General features: G+C 40.7%; 1 protein-coding gene and 1 long non-coding RNA gene across 2 annotated transcripts in view; one reads left to right on the top strand and one right to left on the bottom strand.

The window, feature by feature from the left end:
* Positions 1-58: 58 nt before the first annotated feature.
* On the bottom strand, positions 59-24,696 carry LOC140732074 (uncharacterized). The gene is made up of 3 exons (XR_012099970.1): positions 24,585-24,696; positions 17,897-18,024; positions 59-272 (listed from the first exon to the last, which is right to left on the bottom strand). It is a non-coding gene; the product is annotated as an uncharacterized lncRNA (long non-coding RNA).
* The window catches only part of LOC140732072 (probable acyl-CoA dehydrogenase 6), a 40,414-nt gene continuing 37,094 nt past the window's right edge, over positions 24,638-27,957 (top strand). The window contains exon 1 of the mRNA XM_073054213.1: positions 24,638-24,846. Coding sequence (XP_072910314.1) covers positions 24,652-24,846 — 195 coding nt within the window. The 5' untranslated portion in view covers positions 24,638-24,651. The remainder of the gene's footprint in view (positions 24,847-27,957) is intronic.

Raw genomic sequence — 27,957 nt, 5'->3', positions numbered from 1 at the left:
AATAAAAGAAGACAATAAGAAAGCAAGCTGTTTCAGACACTCCCATCTCCTTCCACACACAGGCCTCCAATCTGTGGCCCTGGTCCCTCAAACTCTCTGGCCTGGATTCCCATCCTTGCAGACTTTGGGTTTAAACCTCCAGTCTGGCTCTGACTTGCCCTCTATTTCTGGACTCCTCAGTTTCAGTCTTCAGCCTTCTGGCTTTTCTCCCTCTGGACTTGTTGACCTCTGGACTTCAACCTTCAGCTTTGCACTCCAGTCTTCGCTGACCTCTGGAAATCAACACATGAATTCAGCAATCACAGTTTGTCATTCAGGCCTTGACCCCAAGACTCACCAATCACCGTTTTGATATTCAGGCCTCAAATGACCTGACCTCCAGGATCATTCAATTTCAACCACTGAGTGCCTCAGCTCTCAGCCTCTGGATTCACACAGACCTTTGATCCTAGTGGTTTGGAGGTGGTCACTGCCACTCCAACTCTGGTTTTGGTGAACTCGGGGAGCGCTGGTCTCCTCGGTGCCTATTGGCATAACCTGACCCTCCAGCTCATCTAGGCAACACACTCACTGCCCAATATTCAACACATATGAGGAAACAGACAGTCTCCCAAGAAACTGGATAATTAAATGAAACAAAATAATTTTTGAATGAGTTATTCATTGAAAATTAATGTAATAATTTAATAACCTAGAAAGTGAGAAATTATTTCCTCCAATGGAAGAATCCAGGAAGAGTAAGTATAACCTGAAAACAATACATTTCAGGGATGATGTTGGGAGTCACTTCTTCAAAAGTTTCAACTGGTTCAACTTAATATAAAAGAATGCAAAGAATGCACTTAATACAGTATGCAACCTGAAATTCCTACTCTTCACAGACATTCAATAAACAAGAAACCCCAAAGAATGAATGATAGAAACAACAGAACCCTCCCACTCCCACACACAAGCAGCAGCAGAAGTATTGACCCTCAACCTCCCTCTCACCCCTTGCCCCAGCAGAAGCATCAGCCCCCATCCCACATCATGCAAACAACAGCAAAAGCCCACCAAGAGATCTTAACCTAGAGTTCATCAAAAACTACAGTCCATAACTCAGCACTTGGGTATTTCAGACAGGCTCTCTCCGTATCGAGGGAGAGAGAGTTTTCCCCTGCAACAACGAGAGCAGAGGTCATCAACTTGCTGTTCCAATGTTACGATCCTCCGCGTCACTTCTCCAAGATGCCCCGGCTCAAGGACCAACAGGCCCTCATTCACCATCAAAAGAGAGAGAGAAAAAGAGGGATTGCTCAAGTACAGAGGCCTTCCTCCGACAGCAGCACACACTGCCTGCTGTCTCAATGTTTCGGTCTCCCACGACACTTCAATCAGTGACATTGGCAAGGAAATGGGTCAACCCCCAGGCCACACCCGGAAGGCGCGCATCTTCCAGGCCATTCCTGGAGATAAATTTTCACACAAGGTTTAAAAACAATCAGAAGATCTCTCCCTGAAGAGCAGCTTAAAATTGATTCTGTTAAATGGTGAATTGGAAAGGTTTTTCTTAGATAAGGATATGAGCCAATATGGATAAATGGAATAAAGATGCCGACCTTGCATGTTCAAGTCGAATGGTAGAACAGATGAATGAGCCATTTCCAACTGTAGTACGTTTTTGAGGGTTTCCATTTGTTACTATGTCAATACTGGGAAGCAAAACAAAAAGGACAAACAAAATCAGCAGATCAACTCTCTTCAAGAATGTTATAAAAGCAGTGAATGTTGAAAACTCAGCAGCAAAGGTGGCAGTATCCGTGCAAAGAGAAACAGGGCTAGTATTTTAGCACAAAGACCCCGGAGGAGAGTGAAAAAAAGTAACTTAGTGTTCTGTGTCTTATTCCAATTGTTGAAAGTCGATTCCACTGTGATTGGTTAGTTTAGAAACTGCAGCTGCTTTTTCAATTGGATAGCTGCTTGGTGTCCAGTTTCAAATATCCTGGGTATATAAAATAGCACATGGAAGGGGGTTGCTCTCATCTTCCTTTGCTTTAGGCAATAATGCACAAGATCATTGGGAAAGTATGCTCTACGTGCATTTTTAACTAAGTATGTTTGTTAGATGTACGTATATTTGTTGAATATTCATAGAAACATAGAAAACCTACAGCATGATACAGGCCCTTCAGCACACAATGCCGTGCCGAACATGTACTTACCTTAGAAAGTACCTAGGGTTACCCATAGCCCTCTATTTTTCTAAGCTCCATGTACCTATCCAGCAGTCTCTTAAAAGACCCTATTGTATCCGCCTCCACCACCGTCGCTGGCAATCCATTCCATGCACTCACCACTCACTGTGTAAAAAACTTACCCCTAACATGTCCTCTGTAGCTGCTTCCAAGCACCTTAAAACTGTGCTCTCTTGTGTTAGTTACTTCAGCCCTGGAGAAAAGCCTCTGACTATCCACACGATCAATGCCTCTTATCATCTTATACAACTCTGTCAGGTCACCTCTCATCCTCTGTTGCTCCAAGAAGAAAAGGCTGAGTTCACTCAACCTATTCTCATAAGGCATGCTCCCCAATCCAGGCAACATACTCGTAAGTCTCCACTGCACCCTTTCTATAGTTTCCACATCCTTCCTGTAGTGAGATGACCAGAAATGATCACAGTCCTCCAAGTGGGGCCTGACCAGGGTCCTATATAGCTGTAACATTACCTCTCAGCTCCTAAACTCAATCCCACAGTTGTTGAAGGCCAATGCACTATATGCCTTCTTAACTAGAGTCAACCTGCGTACCAGCTTTGAGTATCCTATGGACTCAAACCCCAAGATCCTTCTGATCCTCCATATTGCCACAAGTCTTAACATTAATACTATATTCTGCCATCATATTTGACCTACCAAAATGAACTACCTCACACTTATCTGGGTTGAACTCTATCCGCCACTTCTCAGCCCAGTTTTTCATCCTATCGAAGTCCCGCTGTAACCTCTGACAGCCCTCCACACTATCCACAACAGCTTTATATTGTCCATAGCTTGGGGAACATGAATGTTTGGTCGAATCTTTTACTATTTGTAAATAATTGATTAATATACATATTTGAAATTAGTGCTAGACCGTGAACCTGATTCAACATTACATTTGGTGCTTTGGTTTTTTGAGCATAAATGCATCTCTTTAAGAGGTTATTTAAAAGAGAGGACCCTCCATTTGAGAAATGCGGAGTCCCAGGCTGCACATAATATCGCTGGCTTTGGAAGTCTCGCTAACTATCTGATTGGTTACAGGATGCCGGTAAATTGATCAGACCAGTTAAATTTCACCAGGGTTAAGATGGGACATCACATTGTTTCTATACTTTAAACATTGGGTTTTCCCATAAGAAAAGATAGCCAGTGGAATGCTTTCTGGCTCTTTGCAGCAATTGTAAAACAATAGCGAGACTTAAAAATGAATTGGAAGATCTCAGTCAGTGCTGTATTGTTCTGAGAGCTCAGAGCAGGAATGTGAAATTAGAAGATACGAATATACAGATAACCCACCAGCTAAGTACAGAATTTAGAGGCGACTCGAAGGGCCTATTGGGAACCTGATCCTGTTAAGGTTCAAACCACATGAGGCAAGGTGATGATCCTACTGTGGGGCTGGGAGATGGGGATATCTGGCTGGATGATGAAAAAGAGGGAGAAAGAGTAGTGTGGACCTCTCAGTTTAATCGTTGAGATGATCACCCGCTCCCTTGTGTGTCTGAAACAGTATGGGCCGGGTTAGTGATTACGCATTCCACACCCAACCAGGTTGGGGGGGGGGGGGGTGCTTTGGCCTACAGTTTCTTCCTCTCAGAAGAGGGAGGGTGAGGAGGTTCAGGGATGTGTGGGGGATGGTGTAATAGACACCTTCGAGACAACAGAGCTCAGGGAATTCTCCACTAAGGAGAAGGGGATAGGTGCAGGCAATGAAGGGGAAAGTTTAGGAGATAGGTACAGTCAAAAGGCTGGGGAGTACATCTGCTCTCACCCCATCCTCCTCCCACCCCACTGGGGACAGGGTTCCCCTTGTCCTCACCTACCACCCAACCAGCCTCCAGGTCCAACATATAATTCTCTGCCACCTTCAATGGGATCCTACCACCAAGCACATCTTTCCCTCTCCCCCCCTTTCTGTTTTCTGCAGGGATCGCTCCCTACGTGACCTCCTTGTCCAGTCGTCCCCCCATCCCTTCCCACCAATCTCCCTCCTGGCACATATCCTTGTAAGCGGAACAAGTGCTACACCTGCCCTTACACTTCCTCCCTCACCACCATTCAGGGCCCCAGACGGTCCTTCCAGGTGAGGCAACACTTCACCTGTGAGTCAGCAGGTGTGATATACTGTGTCCGGTGCTCCTGGTGTGGCCTTCTATATATTGGTGAGACCTGACGCAGACTGGGAGACCGTTTCGCTGAACACCTACACTCTGTCCACCAGGAGACACACCAGTGGCCTCACATTTTAATTCCACATCCCATTCCCATTCTGATATGTCAATCTATAGCCTCCTCTACTGTCAAGATGAAGCCACACTCAGGTTGGGGGAACAACACCTTATATACTGGCTGGGTAGCCTCCAACCTGATGGCACGAACATCGACTTCTCTAACTTCTGTTAATGCCCCTCCTCCCCTTCTTACCCCATCCCCTATTTATTTATTTATTATTCCCCCCCCCCTTCTTTCTCTCCCTCTTTTTTACTCTCTCTGCTCCTCTCACAATCACTCCTTCCCTGCTTTCCATCTCCCTCTGGTGCTCCCCTCCTTTCTTTCTTTCTCCCTAGGCCTCCCGTCCCATGATCCTTTCCCTTCTCCAGTGTGTATCCCTTTTGCCAATCAACTTTCGAGCTTAGCTTCATCCCTTCCCCTACTGTCTTCTCCTTTCATTTCAGATCTCCCCCATCCCCCTCCCACTTTCAAATCTCTTATGATCTCTTCTTTCAGTTAGTCCTGATGAAGGGTCTCGGCCCGAAACGTCCACTGTACTTCTTCCTATAGATGTTGCCTGGCCTGCTGTGTTCCACCAGCATTTTGTGTGTGTTGCTGGAGTCTTTGGTTGTGTGGTAATTGAGGATATGGGATGAGGAGGATACTAGAGTAATCCTATCTAACAGAGAGATGTGTGCTTTAGGGAGCCTATCCTCCTAACACACAATCAATAATGCCTTGAGAACAGTACTTGCTTCCCCCTGAGCATAATGAATCACTATGGATTCAGGTAACGACGGTAGTTAAACTTAGGTATCCCACTGTTACTGAATGGAATTTAAAACCCCAGGCAGTGCGGAGCACAGTAGAGGAGATTACTAAAGTCCTTCACCAGCGGCTCTTACCTCAGAAATATACAGTGATAGTGGTATCCCACCAGAGGATATTGAATTAACTTCTGAAATGGTGGGACACATGGTTACTGGGGCAGTTTTCCCAATAAAAGGCGTAGTGCAGTCTTTAAAAACTATTGGTCATCCTATAAATGCTGCGATTTAATTATTACAAGTTTTAAGAGTATGTAGAAGAGGGAGCGCTTAGCCAGGTACAGAAGTTAAATAAACAGGTGAGGAGAGCAGAATCCCACATGTCCTGTAAAGAAATGTTTTTAGCGTTGCTTAAAGCTGCGGTTCCAGAGGAGTAGGCATAGGGTTCCTACTCCCACCCTCTATGCAATGGGGAAATACTGTCAGGAGGAGCAAAACAGGGGGAACTGTTGAGGGGAAGGTTCCTTCTTCAAGTCCTCTTCAGAGAGGGGTCCCTTTTGTCCTCTGGCAGATTCCTTGCATTCCATTCGGGGTTTCCTGCAAAGGATATCGGCTAACGTTCACCGGCAGTGGGAATTGGTGGGTGGGGGGGGGGGTGGTTAGTATTTTGGGGGGGGGGTCACTTGATGTGCATCCTTCTTCCCTGTAAATAGAGTATGAATGATTTGAATGCAGAGAAATGTGAGGTGCAGCCACACGTGCCAGTTTGTGTGAGTGTATGTGAGGACTTTGCCTTTAAGAGACTCTGTGAATGTGTTGGGTTTCATAGGAAGTCTTAAAGAAGAGTAGTACAGCCTCTGCTTTGTGTTTTGTGTTCTAAACTGTTAGTTTGTTTCTTGTGTTTGTTTTGTCAGTTGCTTTGTTTCTTGTAAACCTGTTACGTGTTTATTGTGTCTTAATCTGTTACTTTGTTACTTGTTTCCCCATATAATTGGTTGTAGGGATAACTCATTTTTCATACTGGCCATATGAAATTTGAGCTGAAATTTGGACAACTTGGTTCTGGATATCAGATGATCACATTTCAGAGGGAATTGAGTATTTAGAGAGTAGTGCTTTTTTTTGTGTTTTCTAAATAACCAGTGACTAGTCAGGAGTGAGTGCATTGGTATCTCCCCGCATTTCAGAATGACAAAGTGGTGGATGCTAATTTGTGGTGGGGATCCTGTTTTCCTATATGGCCTACTTGGAAGACACTTCTGGGAAATTCTCCCTCTTTACCACAGTAATGGATTTTTTAATCACATCACAGTGTCCTTCCCCCCAACACTCCACCCCATCCCTTTTGCATCCCTCCATCACACTAAGGATTTCATACCCTGGAGTGCTGACTTGCAGATCTTGTCCTTGTTTCAACCAAGAAAGAACTGGCCAACAGTCAAGCACCAACCAGGCCACATAAAACAAATTAACTAGTCATCTTACTTTTGCATGATGGTCTTAAAATCAATCCAGATATTACTTCCCAATAACATGTGTTGTTGTTAAGAATCCTTATTATTTAAGCTCATTTCAAGTTATTTGTTCTAAGGTACCTTGATCACTCAAACAGCTCTTCCATTGGCTTCTGGACTTAACCAGATGACTTACTGGGCATCACACTACCCTATCAATCTATTATAGATTTTTTTAAGTCACTGGGATAATTTTCTGCTCATCGGAATCAGATTCTTTGTTCCCGCTTTGTCACTCAACTTTTCTTGGTTGCAATTACAGGCTGTTCCTGGGTAACAAATAGATCCTATTTAATAGATATCCAGTTGTCAATTTTGTTTGTATCTCCCAACCTCCTTCAACTTCCAGTATGTTTTTTTTTTATTTCTAAGTAATCGTTCGTTGCCTCTGAGCATTTGTATTAGGTTCCACTCATGCTCCTCCCAACATACATAATTCAATAACGAGTTTATAATCTAGAAAATATTGTGTACCCTGTCAACTCTACATTTAAATTCTCTTCCAAATCCCTTTATCTTTTCATTCCAATGGCTCCAGATTTTTGTGCGTCTGCCATCCATCTATCCCATTATTAGCTTTAGCCACCTTGGTCTTACGCACTGGATATCTCTAAAACTTTAAGCCCTCTTTATTTTCCTACCTAAAGTTATGATCACCTCTCTTAATGCCTCTTTATCTCTGTATCCATGTCCTAATGTCAAACTGTGATATACTTTGGAAAATATCTGTACTGTATCTTAAATACAAGTTGTCATTATTTATTGTGGTTAATGAATTAGGACCCGGCAAACCCTAGGCATGTTAATCAATGTTACACTCCATTTATTGGAGCTCAAGTAAATATCCTTTGATATCTCTTGATATCTCTTGCTGGTTATCAGGTCTACATTTACCATTGCTATTCTTTAGTGAGTTTGTAAAGAAATCTTTCTGTCAAAATATTATTAATTTCAATGATTATCCTATGGTAGTGATAGTACACTTGTTGTTGGACGCCAAGTATCTGACACAGACCCAATTGATAAAATGTGTCCAATTTTCCACACAAAGGTGCTGTTATTGACCTTGTTGGCAACCCCTAAAGCAGTATTGTGCTGGTAAGCTGTTACACACACTCAAGCACTTAGTTTTTTTCCAGTAGCTTCACAAAGGTTGCAGCTGAGTTAGGTGAATAATTTTACCTTTCCAATATGTTGTATCTGTGATCTGCAGATTGTTTTTATCATGTAGCCTGTATTTTATTTTTTCCCCCCATTTATTTCCAGGTTACAATATAGGCCCTCATTCCATATAATCTCCGGTGTAAAGAGTAACGCATCAAGCATTTTCAACCAGCATTTCAATATCCCCGGGATCATTCAGGTCATCAAATACCTGACTCCACAATGTGGTGTTATATAGACCTATGTAGATTCTATGTTTTGGTGACTCACATGCAGGTGAATCAAATGATGGTGACAGTCACCCAGGACATGCCCTCGTCTCATTGCTACCATCACAAGCCTGAAGGTACACACTCAACAATCAAGAACAGCTTCGTCCCCTCTGCCATCCAATTTCTGAATGGACATTGAACCCATGAACACTACCATACACACAGAGTATACTTACACTTATTTAATTTCACTAATATATAAACTTACTGTAATTCACGATTTTTTTCCTCTATTGTTATATATTGCAATGTGCTGCTGTTGCAAAGAACACAAATTTCATGATTTCTGTAGGTTCACTAGGTACTTTTAATGTCAGAGAAACGTATACAATATGCATCCCGAAATTCTTTCTCATGATGTATGCTGGTGATATTAAATCTGATTCTGATTCCACTGCTATGGAAAGTTAGGTACTCAATGTCCTTCCGTTTTCTGGAGGCTAACCTATTGGAGATGACAGCTGTGTGGTAAAGAGCAATGGCCACGGCAAGAAATCAGGAAGAGCCACTGGGGTCTTGACCCCAGAATTATAGAAGTCTTTATGATGGTATCAATAGGACTAAATCATCAATGAATTACATGATATAAACCAATGGGGTTACCTTGAAATCACAGGAGTTTCCCCTTACTGACAATGGGTTCAGAGACTCTATATATAAAATCATAATGGCCTGCAGCCTTCCTATTTTGTCCACAGAAGCTTGTTTTTTTTTACAATAAACCAGCAAAAAACTGAACTATATTTTCCTTGTTATTCTGGTCAATGGGTCAATGAACGAAGTGTATAAAGGCTCATTTGGTTGCATGACATATGACAATTAGCCTACCTACTTTTTGCTTGCTGGGTGAATGCAGGATAGATTAAAGGGTAACCCAATGACTCAGTGCCCCTTCAATGTTAGAGTCCTGGGTATCGTTCTGGCATCAGGAGATATCAAAACAAGAGTAGGCCCAGCATTCTATAGCAATAGAGTCATGTATTTGTACAAAGACGGACTGGTGATGAATGCTGAAATGTTTGAACGTGAGAGACTATATGCTACAGCTTATCTACTGAACGGCCCATATCCCCTCTCAATGGACAGGTAACCCACCTGTCTCCAAATGCATATTTAGCATGCAGGGAAGTTCCTGCTGCTGTCAGAGAAAAATCATTTGCATTTCCAGTATTTTGATTCAAGAGTCTTAGAAAAACAATATTCCTGGACTAATAATCTGCATTCATGTCGTTCCCTGCTTTGTCTGGTTAGCTTCATACAAACTTTTGATAACAAGGCCATGCATAGCTTCAACTGGTAAGCAGCAAGTAAACTTGAGCTAAGTATTTACCACTGGCACTAAATTTCTCCATAATCAATGATGTTTGTATTAATATTCAATGGCACTATTATTATCATATCCTTCATTATTAAGTACCTCCACTGATGAAAAACGTAACTAAGCAAATCATGCCAATATTATAGGTACAAAAATGGAAGGAAAGCTGGTGGTTATTCACAAATGAATGTTTCACCTTTAGATCCTTCAAAACTAAAGTCAAATCAGAGCAAAATAATTCACAATAGATAACATCATCTGAGATTGCCTAAAGTTACCTTGACTACTGTTAACAGTATCTATTCCCTCTCAGTGCAGAGCAATATGGTTGTGGAGTGTACAAGATGTTACTTTGACATTGTTTTCCACCATTCAGTCATTATCTCAGAGAAAATAAGATGTATAATTACAATCATCTTGTGAGTTCAACTGCAATGGTCACGTCCCCACATTCATTTCTTACCTAGTATTATAAATGGAAAATCAAAGTATTGACAAGTTCAGGCATTTTGGGGTTGACATTAAATGAAGCCTTGCAAGCCTTGCATGCACCCATGGAATTTTTTGTCAGGATATGATCATTACTGACTATGACTAAGAGGGTGTGAAGATAGCCAATGTCAAGACAGTACTGTTTGAAAGTATGCATTTCCAAAATTATAAGTTAATTAACTTAACATGCTTAGTGAATAATATGTTTGGATGTAAGCACTTTACTCCTCTCTATAGCTGCTGCCCAATCTGCTGAGTTCCTCCAGCATTTTGAAAGTGTTACTAAGAAACTTGAAGGAAAAATCTTGATTTGGCAACCGGTTAAGGTAAATGTAAAAATAGCTGGAGAGACATAATATAGTACAGAATGTTCAGTGCTGTCTGTGCAGAATTTTGTTTCCAGAATGTCTGTTTGAGATTATTACAAGACAGGTTAGTTTTGGGCTCTGCCTAGGAATGCAGTGGTGAATCATGGCGATACATTGCAGACTGCTTACAAAACTTCTAATATGCATCTTCTGAAATACTCTCATTGCACTGTAATTTCCCTTTAAGCAACATACATTTGAATCGCCTTAACGAACTAGCGATTTCACGATCTTTTGAAGGACTCAGCAGACTTAACTCCCCAAGTAGGTACGGCATTATTTAAGTAGACAAAGGAGCATTAGCACGGCTGGAAGAGAGGGTCGAGGAGAGGACTCGAAGCCAGGCTGAAACGGCGAGGAATGAAACTCTGTCTATACAACATCTTGCTAGCAAATGTACACTCATTGAAGAACAAGACTGAGGATCTATGGATGAGATTGATGTATCGGTGGGAAATGAGGAAACGCTGTGCTCTGTACTTCACGGAGACATGGTTCACTTCAGACATGCCAGATACATCAGTAAGACCCGAGGGCTTCTTCATACACCAGATGGACCAGACTGTTTATTTGGAGAAGACAAAAAGTGAGGGTTTGTGTTTCATGATAAACTCTTTGTGGTGCTCTTGTCACGCTCATGTTCCCCCAACCTAGAAAATCGCATGATTATGTGCTTACCAACAGAATTCTCCTCCGTGATCATGGATGGAGTTTAAATACTGCTGAAGGCAGATCCTAAACAGCCCCTTAAAGTATTGAGTGCAGTGATCAGCAAACAAGAAACAGCCTACCCTGACTCCTTTCAAATCATTGTCAGGGAATTCAATCAGGTTTGTTTGAAGAAATCTCTGCCCAATTATTATCAATGTATTACCTGCAGCACCTCTGAAAAACCATCTCACAGGCGATGTGGCAATTTCAAACCAAACTTGAATCATTAAACAATGCTCAATTGATGTGGCAGGGCTTAAATATCACCTCCTACAACGTGAAACTATGTGACAGAGGTGACAACAAGGCTTCACTCCCAGATGAATTCAATGCCTTCTATGCTTGCTTGGACTGTCAAAACATGGAGGCACTTCAACGTGCTCCCACAGCCTTGATTGCCCTGTGATTTCAGTCTCTGTGGCTGACGTAAGAGCATCTTCCAGAAGGGTGAATCTAAGGAAAGTATCTGACCTAGACAGGGTACCTGACCAATACTAAAGACCTGTGCTGATCAACTGGCTGGAGTGGTTATGGACATCCTCAACCTCTTCCTTCAGCAGTGTGAGGTACCCAGCTACTTCAAGGAGGCTTCAATGATAACAGTGTCTATGATCTTGTTAATCTGCCTCAATGACCATTGTCCAGTAGCACTAACATCCACTGTGATGACGTGCTTTGAGAGGTTGCTGATGAAAAATATCAACTCCTGCCTGAGAAGCGACTTGGATCAACTCCAATTTGCCTACAGTTACAACAAGTCAACAACAGATGCTACTGCATTGTCTCTGTAATATCCAAGACATCTTCAAGGAGCAGTTCCTCATGAAGACAAAATCCATTAATAAGGACCCCATCACCCAGGGCATGCCCTTTTCTCATTGTTATCATCAGGAAGGAGGTAGAGAAGCCTGAAGGCACACACTCAGTGAATCAGGAACAGCTTCTTCCCCTCTGCCCTACAATTCCTAAATGGACATTGAACCAATCAACACCACCTCACTTGTTCTAAATACATTATGTCTGTTTTTGCACTATTTTTAATACTTGCTGTAATTGATTGAACGATTGATTGATTGATTTATTCCTTTCTATATTATCATGTATTGCATTGTACTACTGCTGCTAAGTTAACAAATTTCATGACACACGTCGGTGATAATAGATCTTCACTCAACCCTGGAACATCTGGTCAGGGAAGGTGCATACATCAGGATGCTCATCATTGACTACAGCTCACCAATCGCCTCAAAACTAATCAATACCTCCATGTGCAACTGGATCTTCGATTTCCTCACTTGCAGACCCCAATTAGTTGAATTGGCAACAAGATCTTCACAATCTCCCTCAGCACAGGCGAGGGAGCGCTGCATGGAACGCTGTTGCAGGAAAGCAGCATCCATCATCAAGGACCCTCGCTACTCAGGCCAAGCTCCCTTCCCACTTCTGTCATCAGGAAGAAGGTAAAGATTCCTCAGGACCTGCACCACCAGTTCAGGGACAGTTATCACCCCTCAACCATCAGGCTTTTGAACCAGTAGGGGTAGCTTCACTCAGCTTCACTCCACTTGACCCATCACTGCACTGTTCCCACTGAAGTGGATTTACTTTCAAGAACTCTTATTTATTGCTTTTTATTAATTTTCTCTTTCTTTTTGTATCTGAACAGTTAGCTTTCTTTTTGCACATTTGTTTTTTGTGTCATTTTGGGTGCAGCCTTTCATTGATTCTACTGTGTTTCTTGTATTTATTGTGAGTGCCCATTAGAAAGTGAATCTCAGGGTTATAGATGGTGACATTTACAGTATCTACTTCGATAATAAACTTACTTTGAACTTTTGAACTTGAACTTTAAATCGCTAGCAAAGAGTGAAAGAAATCAGCTCAAATTCATTAAATTTGTTCTCCCAATCTATCTTATTCTGTTGAAAATTTGCACAGGTAGTGTGACAGTTAGGGTGTCAATTTAATGCAATAAAAACTGAAAAGATGGAAATTCTGACAGTGAAGTAAGATCTGTAGAATGAGAAATACGTTAGTGTTTTGGGATAATTACTCATCCTTAGAATTGGTGAAAGAATGCAGTAAAGTTATTGTTGAGAAAGAATGGATCTTAGTGCTGAACCTACTTTAGAATAACAATTATCAATGCACACTTATAAACTATTGTGAGCAGCACAGTAGTGTAGTGGCTCACACAACACTTTACAGCATCAATTTCCACTGCTTTCTGTGAGGAGTTTATACATTCTCCCTGTGACTGCTTGGGTTCTATAGAAGATAGAACAGTACAGCACAGGAACAGGCTGTTCAGCCCAAAATGTTGTCCCGAACCAGCTAAAAAGCAAATTAAAAACACCCAAACACTACTCCCTCCTACCTACACAATGTCCATATCCCTCCATCTTCCTTACATCCATTTGCTATCCAAACGTTTCCTATATGCTGCTTGACCTGCTGAGTTCCTGTGGTAAACTATGTATACCTGTCTGGACAGGCCCCTCTGCTGACTGCTCCTGTGGCTCCTCCCACAGACCCCGGTATAAAGGTGATTGGAGCACTGCTCCTCCCTGTCTCCGAGACGTCGTGCTCCCTTTTTGCTGCTAATAAAAGCCTATCGTTCACTTCCCGTCTCCAAGAGTTATTGATGGCGCATCAGTTCCTCCAGCATTTTGTGAGTCCTGCTGAAGGGTTTCGGCCGGTAATGTTGACTGTACTCTTTTCCTAGATGCTACCCGGCCTGCTGAGTTCTTCCAGCATTTTGTGTGTGTTGCTCTTTAAAGCCTCTAATGTATTTGCCTCTACCACTATACCAGCCACCTTATTCTAGACAACCACAACTCTCTGAATAAAAAACTTACCTCTCACATCTCCTTTGAACCTAATCCCTCTCACCTTCAATGCATGCCCTCTAGTAATAAACATTTCAACCCTGGGAAACAAATACTCCCTGTTTACTCTATCTATGCCTCTCATAATCTTATAAACCTCTATCAGACCTCCCCTCAGCCACCAGTGCTCAGAGAAAACAACCAAATGTATCCAGCCGCTTATGATAGCACATGTCCTCTAAACCAGGCAGTATCCTGGTAAGCCTCTTCTGCCCCCTCTCCAAAGCCTTAATATCCTTCCTATAATGTGGCATCCTGAACTGTATACAAGACTCCAGATGTGGCCTAACCTGAGCTTTATAAAGTTGCAATATAACCTCTTGACTCTTGAACTCAAAGCCTGACTCATAAAAGCAAGCTTTCCATAATACTGTTAACCAAATTATCGACCTGTGTAGCCACTTTCAGGTCGCTATGAACTTGGATCTCAAGATCTCTCTGCTGAGCAACATTGTTAAAGATCTTGCCCTTAATAGTGTACTGTCTGCTTTCATTTGCCTTACTGAGTTGCAACACCTCACATTTATCTGGGTTAATCTCCATCTGTCATTTCTCTGCTCATTTCTGCAACAAATCTATATTGTGCTGTATTCTTTGCCAGTCTTCTACACTATCCACAACATCCCCTATCTTGGTATCATCCACAAATTTATTAACCTACCCATCTGCTGTACATTTTCATCCAGGTCACTGACAAGCATCACAAGCAGGAGAGGTCCCAGCACAGATCCCCGCAGAACACAACTAATTACAGACCTCCAGCTTGAATATATCCCTTCAACCACTACTCTGTCTTCCACACACAAGCCATTTCTGAATCCAAACAGCCAGTTTGCCAAGGACCCCATGCATCCGAATCTTCTGAATTAGACTTCCATGAGGGACTTCGTCAAATGCCTCACTAAAATCCATGTAGACAACATCCACTGCCCTACTCTCATTAATCTCTCTCTTCACTTCTCATTTTTGATTATGATTACTTCTTTTTAACACTAGTAGATTTTTGTCTAGTTCTTTTCTCAACAGCTACCCATTTCTTCCAATGTTTCCTTCTTAAGAGAACTGTGCCATTTTACGTTGGTTATCATTAACATAACTCACAACTCTCCCCAAAATAAGTCATTTAGAAATAGCTGGAGTCACCACTTCAGCTTGCAATAGCATATATACTACATAGAATATGTAATATTCAAATGCTAAAACTCCTGTCACCTGCTCCTATTCACTCTAATTGCAGAGGGTTTGTACAGTGCTTTCACCCACATTTTCAAAAGCTGTCAGCACCTCATTAAATATCAACCCAGTATTCAGAGACAGGACCACTCATTTCTTTTTGCCTGGAGTGAATAACACCTTTGTATTTAACAGAGTAGGATGTTGCCATGAAACAGTTCAGAATTTTCATTCACTGAATGGGGAATTGGCTGTCAAAACCTCTAATTCATCTGGAAAAAAGCCAGCCGTAGCACCAGACTTCGAGGTTCTGGGTTCGAATCCAGTCGGCTCCTTGAACACTTTCCATCCATGCTGGGTTGAACTTTTAGCTAGCAACTTGGCCTCGTAGAAGAACAGACAAATGCTAAAGATTGGTTGCTGCCCAAAGCGCCACAGGGCATAGAGGGGAACAACAGATTCTGGAAAAGTTGCTGGAATGTTATTTATTTTTAAATGACTGCCAGTTTAAGACTCTCCCACTAAGCTATTATATAGGGAGTTCCAGTGTTTTGAAGAAACAGTGATAAAATAATAACAATAGCCCAAGTTTTCCATTGCTATCTCCACTTTGATAATAAATGTACTTTGAACAAGCCTCAAGTACTCTTTTCCTCTTGATTGTTAGTTACCTGCATTCTAGAATAATTTCCTGCAGATCATTCTTCACCTCAGCATAAGCATCTATATTTGAGTCGATTGCACTTGTGAAAGTGATGGCCTGTAGCCAAAGTCACTTATACCAAAAATATAGGTAAATTTCAAAGCACTACAGTCTCCAGTTTAGTGATTGATCGCTACCCAAGAAAACAAAGGAGTGTCATAGAATTAACATATACAAACAACTAGTCAGTCCACTATGTCCACACTGACCAGTGGGCACTCAAACATATCAATCTCTGTATGGTTGATAGCTTTAGAGAACAAGCTGTGTGAACAGAATCTTGTATGATTGCCAAACTGCAAGAACACAAATGCTACATGCGATTGGACAAGGACTAATTTAATTGTAATTTAACAGCTTTCTTTGATTCTGCCTGCTTCCTATATCCTGACTCTGCATCACTTCCAATGCCTCATTCTTCTGTCTGCATTTGCCCCATTTCTCCACTCTACCTCTCCCTGACCACACACTTGCCTCTACCCCACTGACCCATTCTTTCTTTGCTCTCTGCCCCCATGCTCCCCTTTCTTCTGTGCCAGCCCAGATTGATAAATTGAGCACAAATTAAGCTGCATCTCTGAAGTACTGTTGCTTCCCCACTACTCTTCCAGTCATCATAGTGTTACGCCTGTGCCCCCCCCCCCTTTTTGAGAATCGCAAGATCGCTATTAAGTCAGGGCAGGAGACCCAGGAAATGAGAGAGAGACGTTTGGAATGTCCTGGCCCCGGCGATACAAAGCCACGGAACAGGTCATTGTCTCTTGGAGACGGAATTGTGTATTGAGTACTGTACTTCATGGAAAGCCCTCAGGCAACGTGGGCTGGTTGGGGGGATGGCGTCATTCCACCCTGATTGACATCTGAGACCCTGTGAGTCAGGATAAAAGAGGGTCTGGGGAACAGCCCTTGACACACACACCAGGAGAAACGCTAGAAGTTCCGTGACAGCGTTTAATAGCAATAACCGGTGGAGGGCCCACGTGTGTCCTTTCCCGTTGCCCCGGGATTGAGGCCCTACCACGGAAGGCGGCTTAGCTAAGGAAGAGATCACCACCGATGCCATTTCGAAGGATCGACATCATAAAACGGAAAACCGGGCAAGTTCTAAACATCCGTCTCTCTCTCCAACCAAAAGCTGCAGCCTGAATGAACTAAAGTGACTTTTATATTTCCATCGGACAATACATTATCCCCTAGACAACGATAGAGTTATTTCTTATTGATTATTATTATACCCGCGCTTTTAGATTTAGTATTGACGACGTATATTATCTGTATGTTTGCATTGATATTATTTTTGTGTATTTTTATCAATAAATACCGTTAAAAATAGTACCATCAGACTTCATCGGACCTCTCTATCTTTGCTGGTAAGTGACCCAGTTACGGGGTACGTAACAATAGTCCACTCACTATTCACTGCTTCTCTACTGACTTCCATTGGGAAAACAATATTATTCCCTGTTGAAAGAAGGGAAAGGTGGAGGGATTTTAAAAAATGGAAGAAGTATGTTCAGGATTGTACTTATCCTGAAGTGTGGAGTTTATGGGAAAACTCTCTGACTATCCTTCCTATGCTTCTCATAACTTTATATATTTCTGTCTCAGCCTCCAGCATTCCAGAGAAAACAATCCCAGGGACAGTAATTGGCTGAAGTGAATTTTTCCTGTACTTGGTGAATTCAAGTCCCTAATCAATGTTCCATATCTGCATTAGGGAACCAAAGTACAGCTAATTCACACAGTCTCGGTCCTATACTGGCAGGAAGCTCGACCTTTCAGCCATGATACGACTGTGTGACGATGAATGTAAATATGCCAGTTTCTGTAGACTTTTAAAGAATTAAATGAGTGAATGGTGGCTCCAATTGAAAATATGTTTGGAAAATGAAAAATGAAGATGGTTGATAATTTAAGAAAGGTACTTTATTTCATTTCTGATGAAGGGACTGTTTCTCTTTCCACATACACAGCCTGAGTTCCTGAATTTTGCAACTATTTTTAGTTTTTGTTCCCAGAAGTGTCTGTAACTTGGAAACTGGAAAGGCAGAAAAACACAGTAAACTGATAATTACCTGAGCAGTGGGAATTGTTTGGAGCTGCTGACTGCAAGTTCCAGGGTCCTGATCGACTTCTTCCCAGGATTTTAAAAGAAGTGGCTGGTGACAGAGTTGATCTGTCAGCTTTAATGTTTAAGAATTCTCTAGATTTGGAGAATAGCAAATGTAAATTCTTTATTCAAAAATGGAGGAAGACAGCCAACAGGAATTCACTGGCCCCTTAGCTTAATATTTGTCACATCGTAAATGTTAGAAGCTATAGTCAAAAATGTTATTACAAGCCACTTAGTTAAAATAAGCCAAAGCAAGAGTTAATATATTTTCATCAAAAGGAAGTCATATTAGAATAACTTATTCAAGCTCCCTGAAGAAATAATGTGTGCTGTGGATAGAGGAGAATCAGTGGATAAATTAAGGTTCACAGTGACAAAGCACTACATCAAAAAGCACATGTATACGTGGTGGAATATTGGATGGGTAATAGATTGGCTGCCTAACAGGAAACAGACAATTGAAGTACATTGCTCTACTTCTGATTAAAAAAATATAATGATTAATGTCCCATAGAAATCAGTGTTGGATCTGCAAATTTTTACAATTTATATAAATGATTTGGATGAATGTTTTGCTACTATTTCCTTAGTAATTAATTTGAGCAGTTTCCTCATGAAAAATATTTGGATTATAATTTCCTGCTATCTTTCTCCTTTCTCAAATAGGGCTCACACTACCAAGTTCAGGGACAGTTATTACCGTTCAACCATCAGTCTCTTTAACCTGTGGGGATAACTTCTTTCAATTTCATTTGCCCGATCACTGAACTACTCCAAGAACTAATGGACTCACTTCCAAGACTCTTCATCTCACTTTCTTGATATCTATTGCTTATTTATTTATTATTATACCAGTTGGGTGCAGTCTTTCACTGATCCTATTATGGTCTTGGACTTACTAAATATGCCTGCAAGAAAACAAATACCAGGGTTGTATATGGTGACATGTATCTACTTTGATAATAAAATTACTTTGAACTTTGAACTTTGTTGTCCAAGGAATTTATCAACCTTTAATCCCACTAATTTGCCTAGTACTTCATCTCTAGTGATAATTATTGTTTTAAATAGTTCTCTTATCCCTTGAATTTCTATGATCATTGGAATGCTATTAGAGACTTCAACAATGAAGAAAAATACAAAACATTGCTTTCCAAGTCTTATTTCCCATTTCTAATTCCTCACTCTCATCTATTACAGTCAAAATTTACTTTAGATACTTTTCTTTTACATTTTTGTACTATTTTTAGAAGCACCTATGTTTTACATTTATTGCTAGTTTGTTCTCATAATCTAGTTTCACCTTAAGTTATAATTTTCTAATTTTTGAAATATTACCAATTTTCTAGTTGATTTCTTTTATTTTGACATTAACCAAGCATTGGTCATCTTTCTTACCTTTAAACTAGGGGTTCCCAACTTGGACTCCATGGACCCCTCAGTAAATGATAGGAGTTCATGGCATAAAAAAGGTTGGGAACACCTGCTTTAAACCTATTTTCCTAGTCCAATTTGGTCAAAATTGCCTTTACAATTAAGGCATAGTTATATTTAAGACAATAGCTTGAGACCAACTTTATCTCTGCAACTGAAAGTAAAATTCTGTCATATTATGATTACTCGTCTCTAGAGGATCCTTTACCAAAAGATCTTTAGTTATCTGACCTAACTGCACTTGACTATATCTGAAATTGCCTGTTCACTAGCTGATTTGGGTAGGGCCCACTCATTGTTTGTAAAAAATATATTGTTTGGCAAAACTGTCTGAAAATTATTCATAGACCATAGAACATAGAACAGTACAGTACAGTCTAGGTCTTCAAGCCATGATATTGTATCAACATTTTATCTCACTCCAGGATCGGTTGAACCCTTCTCAGCCTCATAGACTACCATTTTTCTTTCCCTATGTGCCTATATAAGAGTCTCTTAAATGCCCCTCATATATCTGCCTTTTCCACCAGCTCTAGAAGTGCGTTCCATGCATCCAACACTCTCATTGTTAAAAAAACCTAAATGAGATATCCTCCCCCAACTTTCCTACAATCATCTTCAAATTATCCCCTCTTGTACAGCTATTGTCACCCTGGGGAAAAAGTGCTGTCTAATCTATCTATACCTCCCATCATCTAATACACTTCCATCAAGTTATCTCTCATCTTCCTTCAATCCAAAAAGAAAAGCCCTAGCTCGCTCAACCTATCCTCATAAGCCAGGATCTCTAAATCAAGCAGCTTCCTGGTATATCTACTCTGCACCTTCTCTAAAACTTACACAGCCTTTCTATAATGAAGCAAGCAGAATTGAACATAATACTCTAAATGTGGTCTAACCAGAGTTTTATAAAGCTGGAACATTACCTCGGAGCTTTTGAACTTGACCTCTTGGCTAATGAAGGCCAACACACCCTATCTTTCTAACCACCCTATCAACCTGTGCAGAAACTTTGAGGGATCTATGGCTGTGGACCCCAAGATCCCTCAATTTCTACACACTGTTAAGAATCCTGCCAATAATATTCTACTTCACTTTTGTGTTTGACCTTCCAAAGTGTGTCATTTCATACTTTTCTGGAATGAACTCCATCGGCCACTTCTCTCAACCCAGGTCTGTATCCTATCTACATCCTATTGTAATCACAAGAATTGTCCCATGATTGGGCTAGTGTTAAATTGGGGCTTGTTGGATGGCACAGCTCAAAGGGCAGGAAGGGCCTGTTCCATGCTGTATCTCAATAAATAAATAAGATAAAGTAAGGTAACTATTTCTTTTCCCACAGATGCTGCCTGACCTGCTGTGTGTTTTCAGCATGTTCAGTGACATCTTCTTGCCCATTTGTTGGTTCTATCCTGAAATGTTTATATTTTTATGCCCTCATTTGATATCTATGGTTATCAATCACCTCTTATTATTTCACTATTTCTCATATTGGCATTTTCACCCAACCCGCACAATTTTCTGCTCATCTTAACCATCCATTTCAGGGTGCAGATCACAGATATCACACTAATTGGAGACCTCCCACAATTTCACACGAATGGTTTCCCTTAAACTCCATTTACAATGTGCCCTGCAATCTTTCCCCACTTAATTGCACCTCTCAAGATTTGTATTTATAAGTCACCTCTCCCATTTCCCCATTACTTGGTGACCTCTATACTTCCCTCTGCAACTAAATACCCCATGTCTTCATTGGCTGACCTCATTCTGTGCGGATTGGTAATAACAGCTCCTCCTTGCTAACCATCAGCACAGGTTCACCTCAAGCCTGTGTGATTATTCCCCTATTCTACTCTCTATATATACATTATATACAACTGTATGGCTAAGCAGAGGTTATTTTTAAATTTGGTGATGACACCACTGTTGTACAATTGACAGGCCATGATTAATCATCTTACCAGAGTGAGGTAGGGCACCTGGTCGATTGGTGCCACATCAGCAACCTCTTGCTCAGCATTAGCAACCTAAAAAGCTGATTTTTGTCTTCAGGACAGGGAAAGAGGGCGAATATACGCCTGTCTATTTGGGGGATGAGCGGTAGAAAGTGCCCTCTCCATTAACATATCAGACCACCCTTCCTGGGCCCAGCACACAGATGCAAACATAAGGAAAGCATACCAACAAATTTACTTTCTTAGGAGTTAAGGAGGCTTGGCTTGTTACTGAACACCCTAACAAACAGGTGTTCTGTAGAAAGTACCTTGACTGGTTGCATCAGGGTCTGGTACAACAGTTTGAATGGTTAGGAATATAGGAAGCTGCAGAGAGCAGTGGACTCTGCCCAATACATCACAGACACACCGCTCCCCATCACTGGTAGTATCTAGAAGAAGCACTGCCTCAAGAAGGCACCAAGTACTATCAAAGATGCTCGCCATCCATGCCATGCCAGCTTTTCAAGCAGGACTTACAGAAGCCTTAAGTCCCACACCACCAAGTTCAAGGACAGCTACTTTGCTTCAATATTACATTCTTAAACCAACTGACAAAACCCTAATCATTACAGTTTAATAACACAGAGAACACGCTGACCGTTTTATTCAAATTGTATTTTCCTGTGAAAATTTGAAACAATTATGCTTACGTTTGTTTTTCTTGTGAATGTTATTCATATAATGCAATGTGCCTGTGATGCTGCTGTAAGTTTTTCATTGCACCTGTTCATACATGTACTTGTGCATATGACGACAAACTTGACTTTGACTTTGACCTCTCTTAAACTTCAAGTGTCTGTCAGTGAAATGTTTCCTAACTTAGAGTGTCTTTAAGGCCAGAGTAGTTCTGAATGACATAAAGTATGAAGTGTTACTATATACTTATGTCTTATGAATCAAGGTCTTTTTACACAGTAAATAAAGGGAATCTGTATTTTTAATTTCCTGAAGTGTTATGAGCTCTTAATTTATATACCGGCTTTAGATGCAATCATGAAAAGAACTAAAAATACAAATTGTTATAGCAATTTTCTAAAGCACTTTACAGATAATTACTTTTGCCACATCAAGTAAAATCTAGTTGAAATAGCATTCAAATCACATAAAGGGCCATAAATAGCAATGTCAATGATCAGTTAATCTGAATTTTGGTGATGGCTAAAGGATATGTATGGGCCAGTGTACTGGAAATAACATGTTATTTACTGGAAATGGTAAAGGATATTTTGAAATTAAACTTTATGAAAATATTCCTATATGAAAATGTTTTTTTAAATATGACCTTAAAATATTTAAAAATAGTTCATTTGTATTTGCATTAGAACTGTATTTATTCTATTTTCACAATTGCAAACATGTTGCTACACAGAGCTGTCCATATTACAGAAATAGTCTAATTTATGGACTTTGACATATTTACATTTTTAAATTGGCAAGTTGAATAACATTTATTTTACAAAAATAAAATACGCCAGTATTAGTTAAACTTTAAACTAAAAATGTGTGTCTTTGTTTGTTATAGCCGTGACATGGCCTTGGCATTTTGCATTGTTTGTTCTTTTCATGCACACCATCCTTGCACACAAGGTCAATAATGTGTTTGAACCTCCCCCATCTGCAAGCCATAACTGCAAAATATATTTAGAAACCTATCCACTCAGAAGTCCTCATGACATTTTCAGACCATTAGGATTTTGGTACATTTGTTGAGGGAGTGGTTTTGGAACTAGCTACTCTAATAAAAAAGACATTTAAAATTATTTTAGCTTGGATCTCCTGAAAGCAAGCTAAATGGTCAACTGTCCCTCGTTTGTCTTGAAATAGACAGTTACCCATTTCAATTGGGAAGTCCATCATTAGATATATTGACAGATGGATGGCTGTAGAAAATAGTTCAGGATTATGAACAGTGTAAGTTAAAATCAGAAAGATCAAAAATCCAAAAGTGTGCACCACCATATAGAGAGATTTGCCAGGATGTTTATCTTTTAAGTAAATAATGCATATAATGAACTGGGTGGCAGGTGGAGATATGTCTCCACCAAAGGAGATGCAATGTGTGCCTTCCCTCCGCTAGCTTGCAGGTCACCCTCGGATAAGATGTAGCACCTGCTTAGCCCCCGCCCCGATCGGGGTCAAGTGAAGCTATGGGAGCAGGTGGTGGATAGTCATATGAGCAGCTGGTGCATATCACAACTCCTAATTATTCGACCAGGAATGCTGGGCGGTTAATCACTGAAGAGCATTTATTATGGCTGAAGTCACATGCCTTGTAAAGCCAATTCTGTAGAAAAATTTGCCAAGAATAATCATGGTTATGAGACCATGGCCACTTATGTCACATGACACGACACATAACGATGATGAAAGTATAGTAAAAAACTTAAGCCATAAATATAGATAATTTTATTACATCTGTGCCTGTGGCAGTGCAAGGGGAAACAACAGCAGAATGCAGAATAACGTGTTACAATTACAGAGACAGTGTGGTGTAGGCAGACAATAAGATGCAAGGTAATTGTTCGGTCGTTAAGTCGAGTTCGAATCTTCGTGACCTCAAAGACTCCTGCACCTAAGCCTTCTTGTTGGAAACTGCCTCTCTAAGATCCCCGAAGATCATATGCATTGTCTAGCTATCCATTATAGCCTCTGTCATCCTCTCCTTCTTTACCTTCTGTGTTACCTAACACGAGAGGAGTCTTCTCCAAGGAATCCTGCCTTCTCATGATGTGGCCAAAATATTTGAATCTTTTTTCTGTTGATCAATGTCAAAAAAGCCAAATTAAATCCACTGTGATTCAATGTTGAAAACAATAAAACATGTAAATCTCCGGGGGGGGGGGCGGGTTGGGTTGGGGTGAATACTTTTTGTAGGCACTGTATACAACTCTATCAAGTCACCTCTTATCCTCCTTCTCTCCTAAGAGAAAAGCTTTAGCTTGCTTAACCTTTCCTCATTAGACATTCTTTCTAATCCAGCCAACATCCTGGCAAATCTCTGTAGCTTCTCGAAAGCTTCCACATCGTTTCTGTGATTGGGCGACCTGAGCTGAACACAATGCTCCAGTATGCCTTAACCAGAATTTTAGCACTTCTTCTTCCCCCCACCCTTTCTTTTTTGCATTATATATGTATTTTATGTTATTTTAGTAATTTCGTGTCTTTGAACAGAACTGCTACCTCAAAACAAAAAAAGAAGACTTCACGTCCTACCAGACAGTGATAATAAACCTGATCCCGATTCTGACGGCTGGTTCCATTTCGGGTGCAGCCACGGCGCATGCTCGGCTGCAGCGCTATGGCTTCCCGTTGTGGTCGGTCGTTGGTGGGGTCTCGGATCACAGCCGCTTGGCTGTTCGGTCCCGGGCTCAGATTTTACTCCGAGAAAGCGAGCCTGAACGTTCTTTCCTCCTCGCCAGTCCGAGATATTATCTACACGCAGGAGCATGACAGTCTGAGAGAGTCGCTCCGGAAGGTAACGCGAGCTGCGGGCCCGACTTCACTGGGAGCCGCCTCCCGGACTCACGTTGACAAGTGGCCGCTTTTGCAGGAGTGGAACTGGTGCACACACCGTCTGTCGAGACCTCCCGCTATCAGCTTTAACACTACCTCTTGTCTTTCCTTAAACTGTAACAAGTCCATCAGGACTTCGTAAACTTTCTAGAATAGATGAGCGGCGACTTTTTGTATTTTAAAAGCTATGAGAGAAAGGGAAGGGTTTAGTGTCCGGATTCCTGGAAAGCGGGATTGGTAGGTCAAAGTATCTGCCAATCGCAGGAGGAAGACGGAGTGGGTGAAAGACAGTTGCAGTGAAGTCACGGAGAGATTTGAAGATGTTGAGTATTTTAATTCTGATCCTACGGGGGAACTAAACAGTAATGTCAGCTATGAGGGTGTAGGACTTCACGTGAGACTAATCATGTGTGGAGAATTTTTGATGTTTCAGTCCATGACTCCGGTGTCTTGTTAGTGACCCAGCTGGAAACTAATGAAAACTTGAAAGTTTTGCTCACTTTTAATATTGAGTTTCGGACAATATTGGAAAAGTGGAAAAGAGCAGTATTAATGAGGATTGAGATCCGATTCCAGGTTGAGCAGAATATTAGGCCTAGGATGAGTTAGTGGCCAGGAAGGAAATGGGAATTCAGTGAACAAATGAAATTATTTTCAAAATACTTTGAAGAAATATTGACATATTTCCACTTAATGATAGTCAAGCAGGTTGACAACACAAAAAAATAGGTGTGGAAGATAAAGAACGTGACACCACCCATTTCAGCTTCTCTGCCAATGGAATAATGGGCCCTGTGTCTGGCATGTTTATAGAAGAAAGTAGGCAAAAAAAATCTGGTAATATATACAGTGGATTCTGGTTAATTGGGCCATTGGTTACTTGGGGCAGCTGCTTCTTTAGAACAACTCCTATTTGGGACACTACGTTGCTTAATTGGGACAGAAGTCTGTGCCGAACAGTTTCTAACGTGTGGCTGTTAGACAACATGGGGTTTTGAGCAAACAGTTTTTAAAAAGATTCAGTTGCATGTGTTTGTGTTGAAAAAGCAGTGAGTTTTTTTGTCACTGATAGTTGGGAGAGAGAGGCAGTAAGACAATTCAGAATTGTTTAGCTCACTGCGGTCTCAAACATTCAGGCTTGGAGATGCTAAAAACAACTAGTGAAACAAACAATATTACTACTTTAACAAGTTAGGAATCACAAAGAATTTTAATGTATCGGCAATCATCTTGAATGTTATGATGAAAATGAAGATTTGGAGGATGCGATTGTCAAAAATTGTATAAAGGCAGTCTGTTGTCTACACTAGGTGTTTGCACTGATTTTGTTCATTTACTACAGTCAATCGAGAACACTAGCGTATACTATATACATCGATAACTATTAGGAACTAATAGAGTTTTATAGTACTGTAGAAGTATTTGAATTTGTTCTGTACTTTAAGTACATAATTTGTTACTCAGTTTAATTTGCCTTTTTTATACTTTTTAAAACTATTTCCATGAAACCTTGGCTAATGAGGCAGCTGCTTAATTTGGCCAAAATGTACTGGTCCTGATCTGTCCCAGTTAACTGGAATCCACTGCATATAGAAATATAGAAAAATACCAAACATTGTAGAATGCACTTCTGAAAATACGTGCAAAGTTCAGATCATAACAAAGAAGGCCTTTTGATTATAGAAGGTCAGAATGTATCTGTATTTTCTGAAATAAATTATCTGAATTCATCACCGTGCACAGATCTGTTTTTAAGGTTGCACAAACAAATTTGGTTGCATGTGGCTAAAATACTGTCAGGCATCTGATTAAGTTACTCTTCATATGTGCTGGTGTCTGAACAGAATTTATGACAAACAAATCATGCATATATTCAAAGGTAGAATCAAAATTAGCATTAGAACCACTGGAACTTCCTTTTTTTTTGCAATAATAAAAAATATTGTTGACCAGTACTGTTGTCAGGTTTTTTTTCCACAATGCACCTTCAGTTATTTCTCTTGGAATTTGCAGTTGTGAACCAACTTGTGCTTTTTCTTTTTTTGTTGGTGCTCATCTTGAATCTCAGACTTTTTTTCATTTCACTTCAGTGACTTGAATAGGAAATTTATGCTGATGTAGTGAATTTCTAGGAAACTTCTGTTTGTTAGACTATACTGCCTTTCAGAAGTCAAGATCACATAATGGTGTTTTGAAGAGTAGTTCAGTTGTATCTGATGTTCTAAAGGCATTTTATCCTTTAAGCATCATCACAAAAGGCTGGAGGAGTACAGCGGTTCAGGTTGGCTCCCTCATCCTAATCACAGTGTGGGCCAAGTATTGGTTCCTCTCAGCATGCCAGCCAAATAAAGACCCATTTATTCATATTCTGGCTCCTGTTGTCGTGCCAATATGCCAAAATGAAATTTTGATAATCCACTATCCAACTAACTGGAAATGCTGATGGTTTGGCATCTAGCTCACCAGGTTGTGTTTGCTCCACTTGTTGGGGCCACAAATACGGCACTTAGTGGAGTTAGATGAACTAGGCTGGAGACCCCATCTCTCTAAATCCCATAAAACTGATTAATATACATTACTGATTGCTAAAAGAGATAGTCATGTAAATAACATGGCCATTGGTTATCATTTTCCAAAATAAACATTACAGAATAGGCCTTGGAGAAAGGTGAACGACAATCTGTAATGTATATTAATCAGTTTTATGGGATTTAGAGAGGCTTAAAGAGTAACAAATGGGGTAGATCAAGGGGGACCAGAAAATGTGGCCTATTTGGATTTGCAGAAGGTATCAAATTAAAGTTGTAGTACTAAATGCACTGGTTTGAGGATTTCCTATTGGCATGGATAGGTGAAGGACTAAGAGAAAATGAAGTTGGGCTAAATGGGCCATTTCAGAACAGAGTACTTCAAGGTAGTGCTAATGTGGGAGCTAGTGCTTCATTTGTTTAGAATCTATATCGACTAAAATGAGGTATTTTGGTCAGGAAATTAAGGATCCAGTTACAAAGCAAGGTGTTGAGGCCCTGGCTTAGTTGTTTGAAGATGGGTTTACTTGGGACTTTGGTATTGA

The sequence above is a fragment of the Hemitrygon akajei genome, chromosome 8 (genome assembly GCF_048418815.1).
Source record: "Hemitrygon akajei chromosome 8, sHemAka1.3, whole genome shotgun sequence".
In the NCBI taxonomy this organism is placed as follows: domain Eukaryota; kingdom Metazoa; phylum Chordata; class Chondrichthyes; order Myliobatiformes; family Dasyatidae; genus Hemitrygon; species Hemitrygon akajei.
This window is presented reverse-complemented; position numbering and strand designations above follow the sequence as displayed.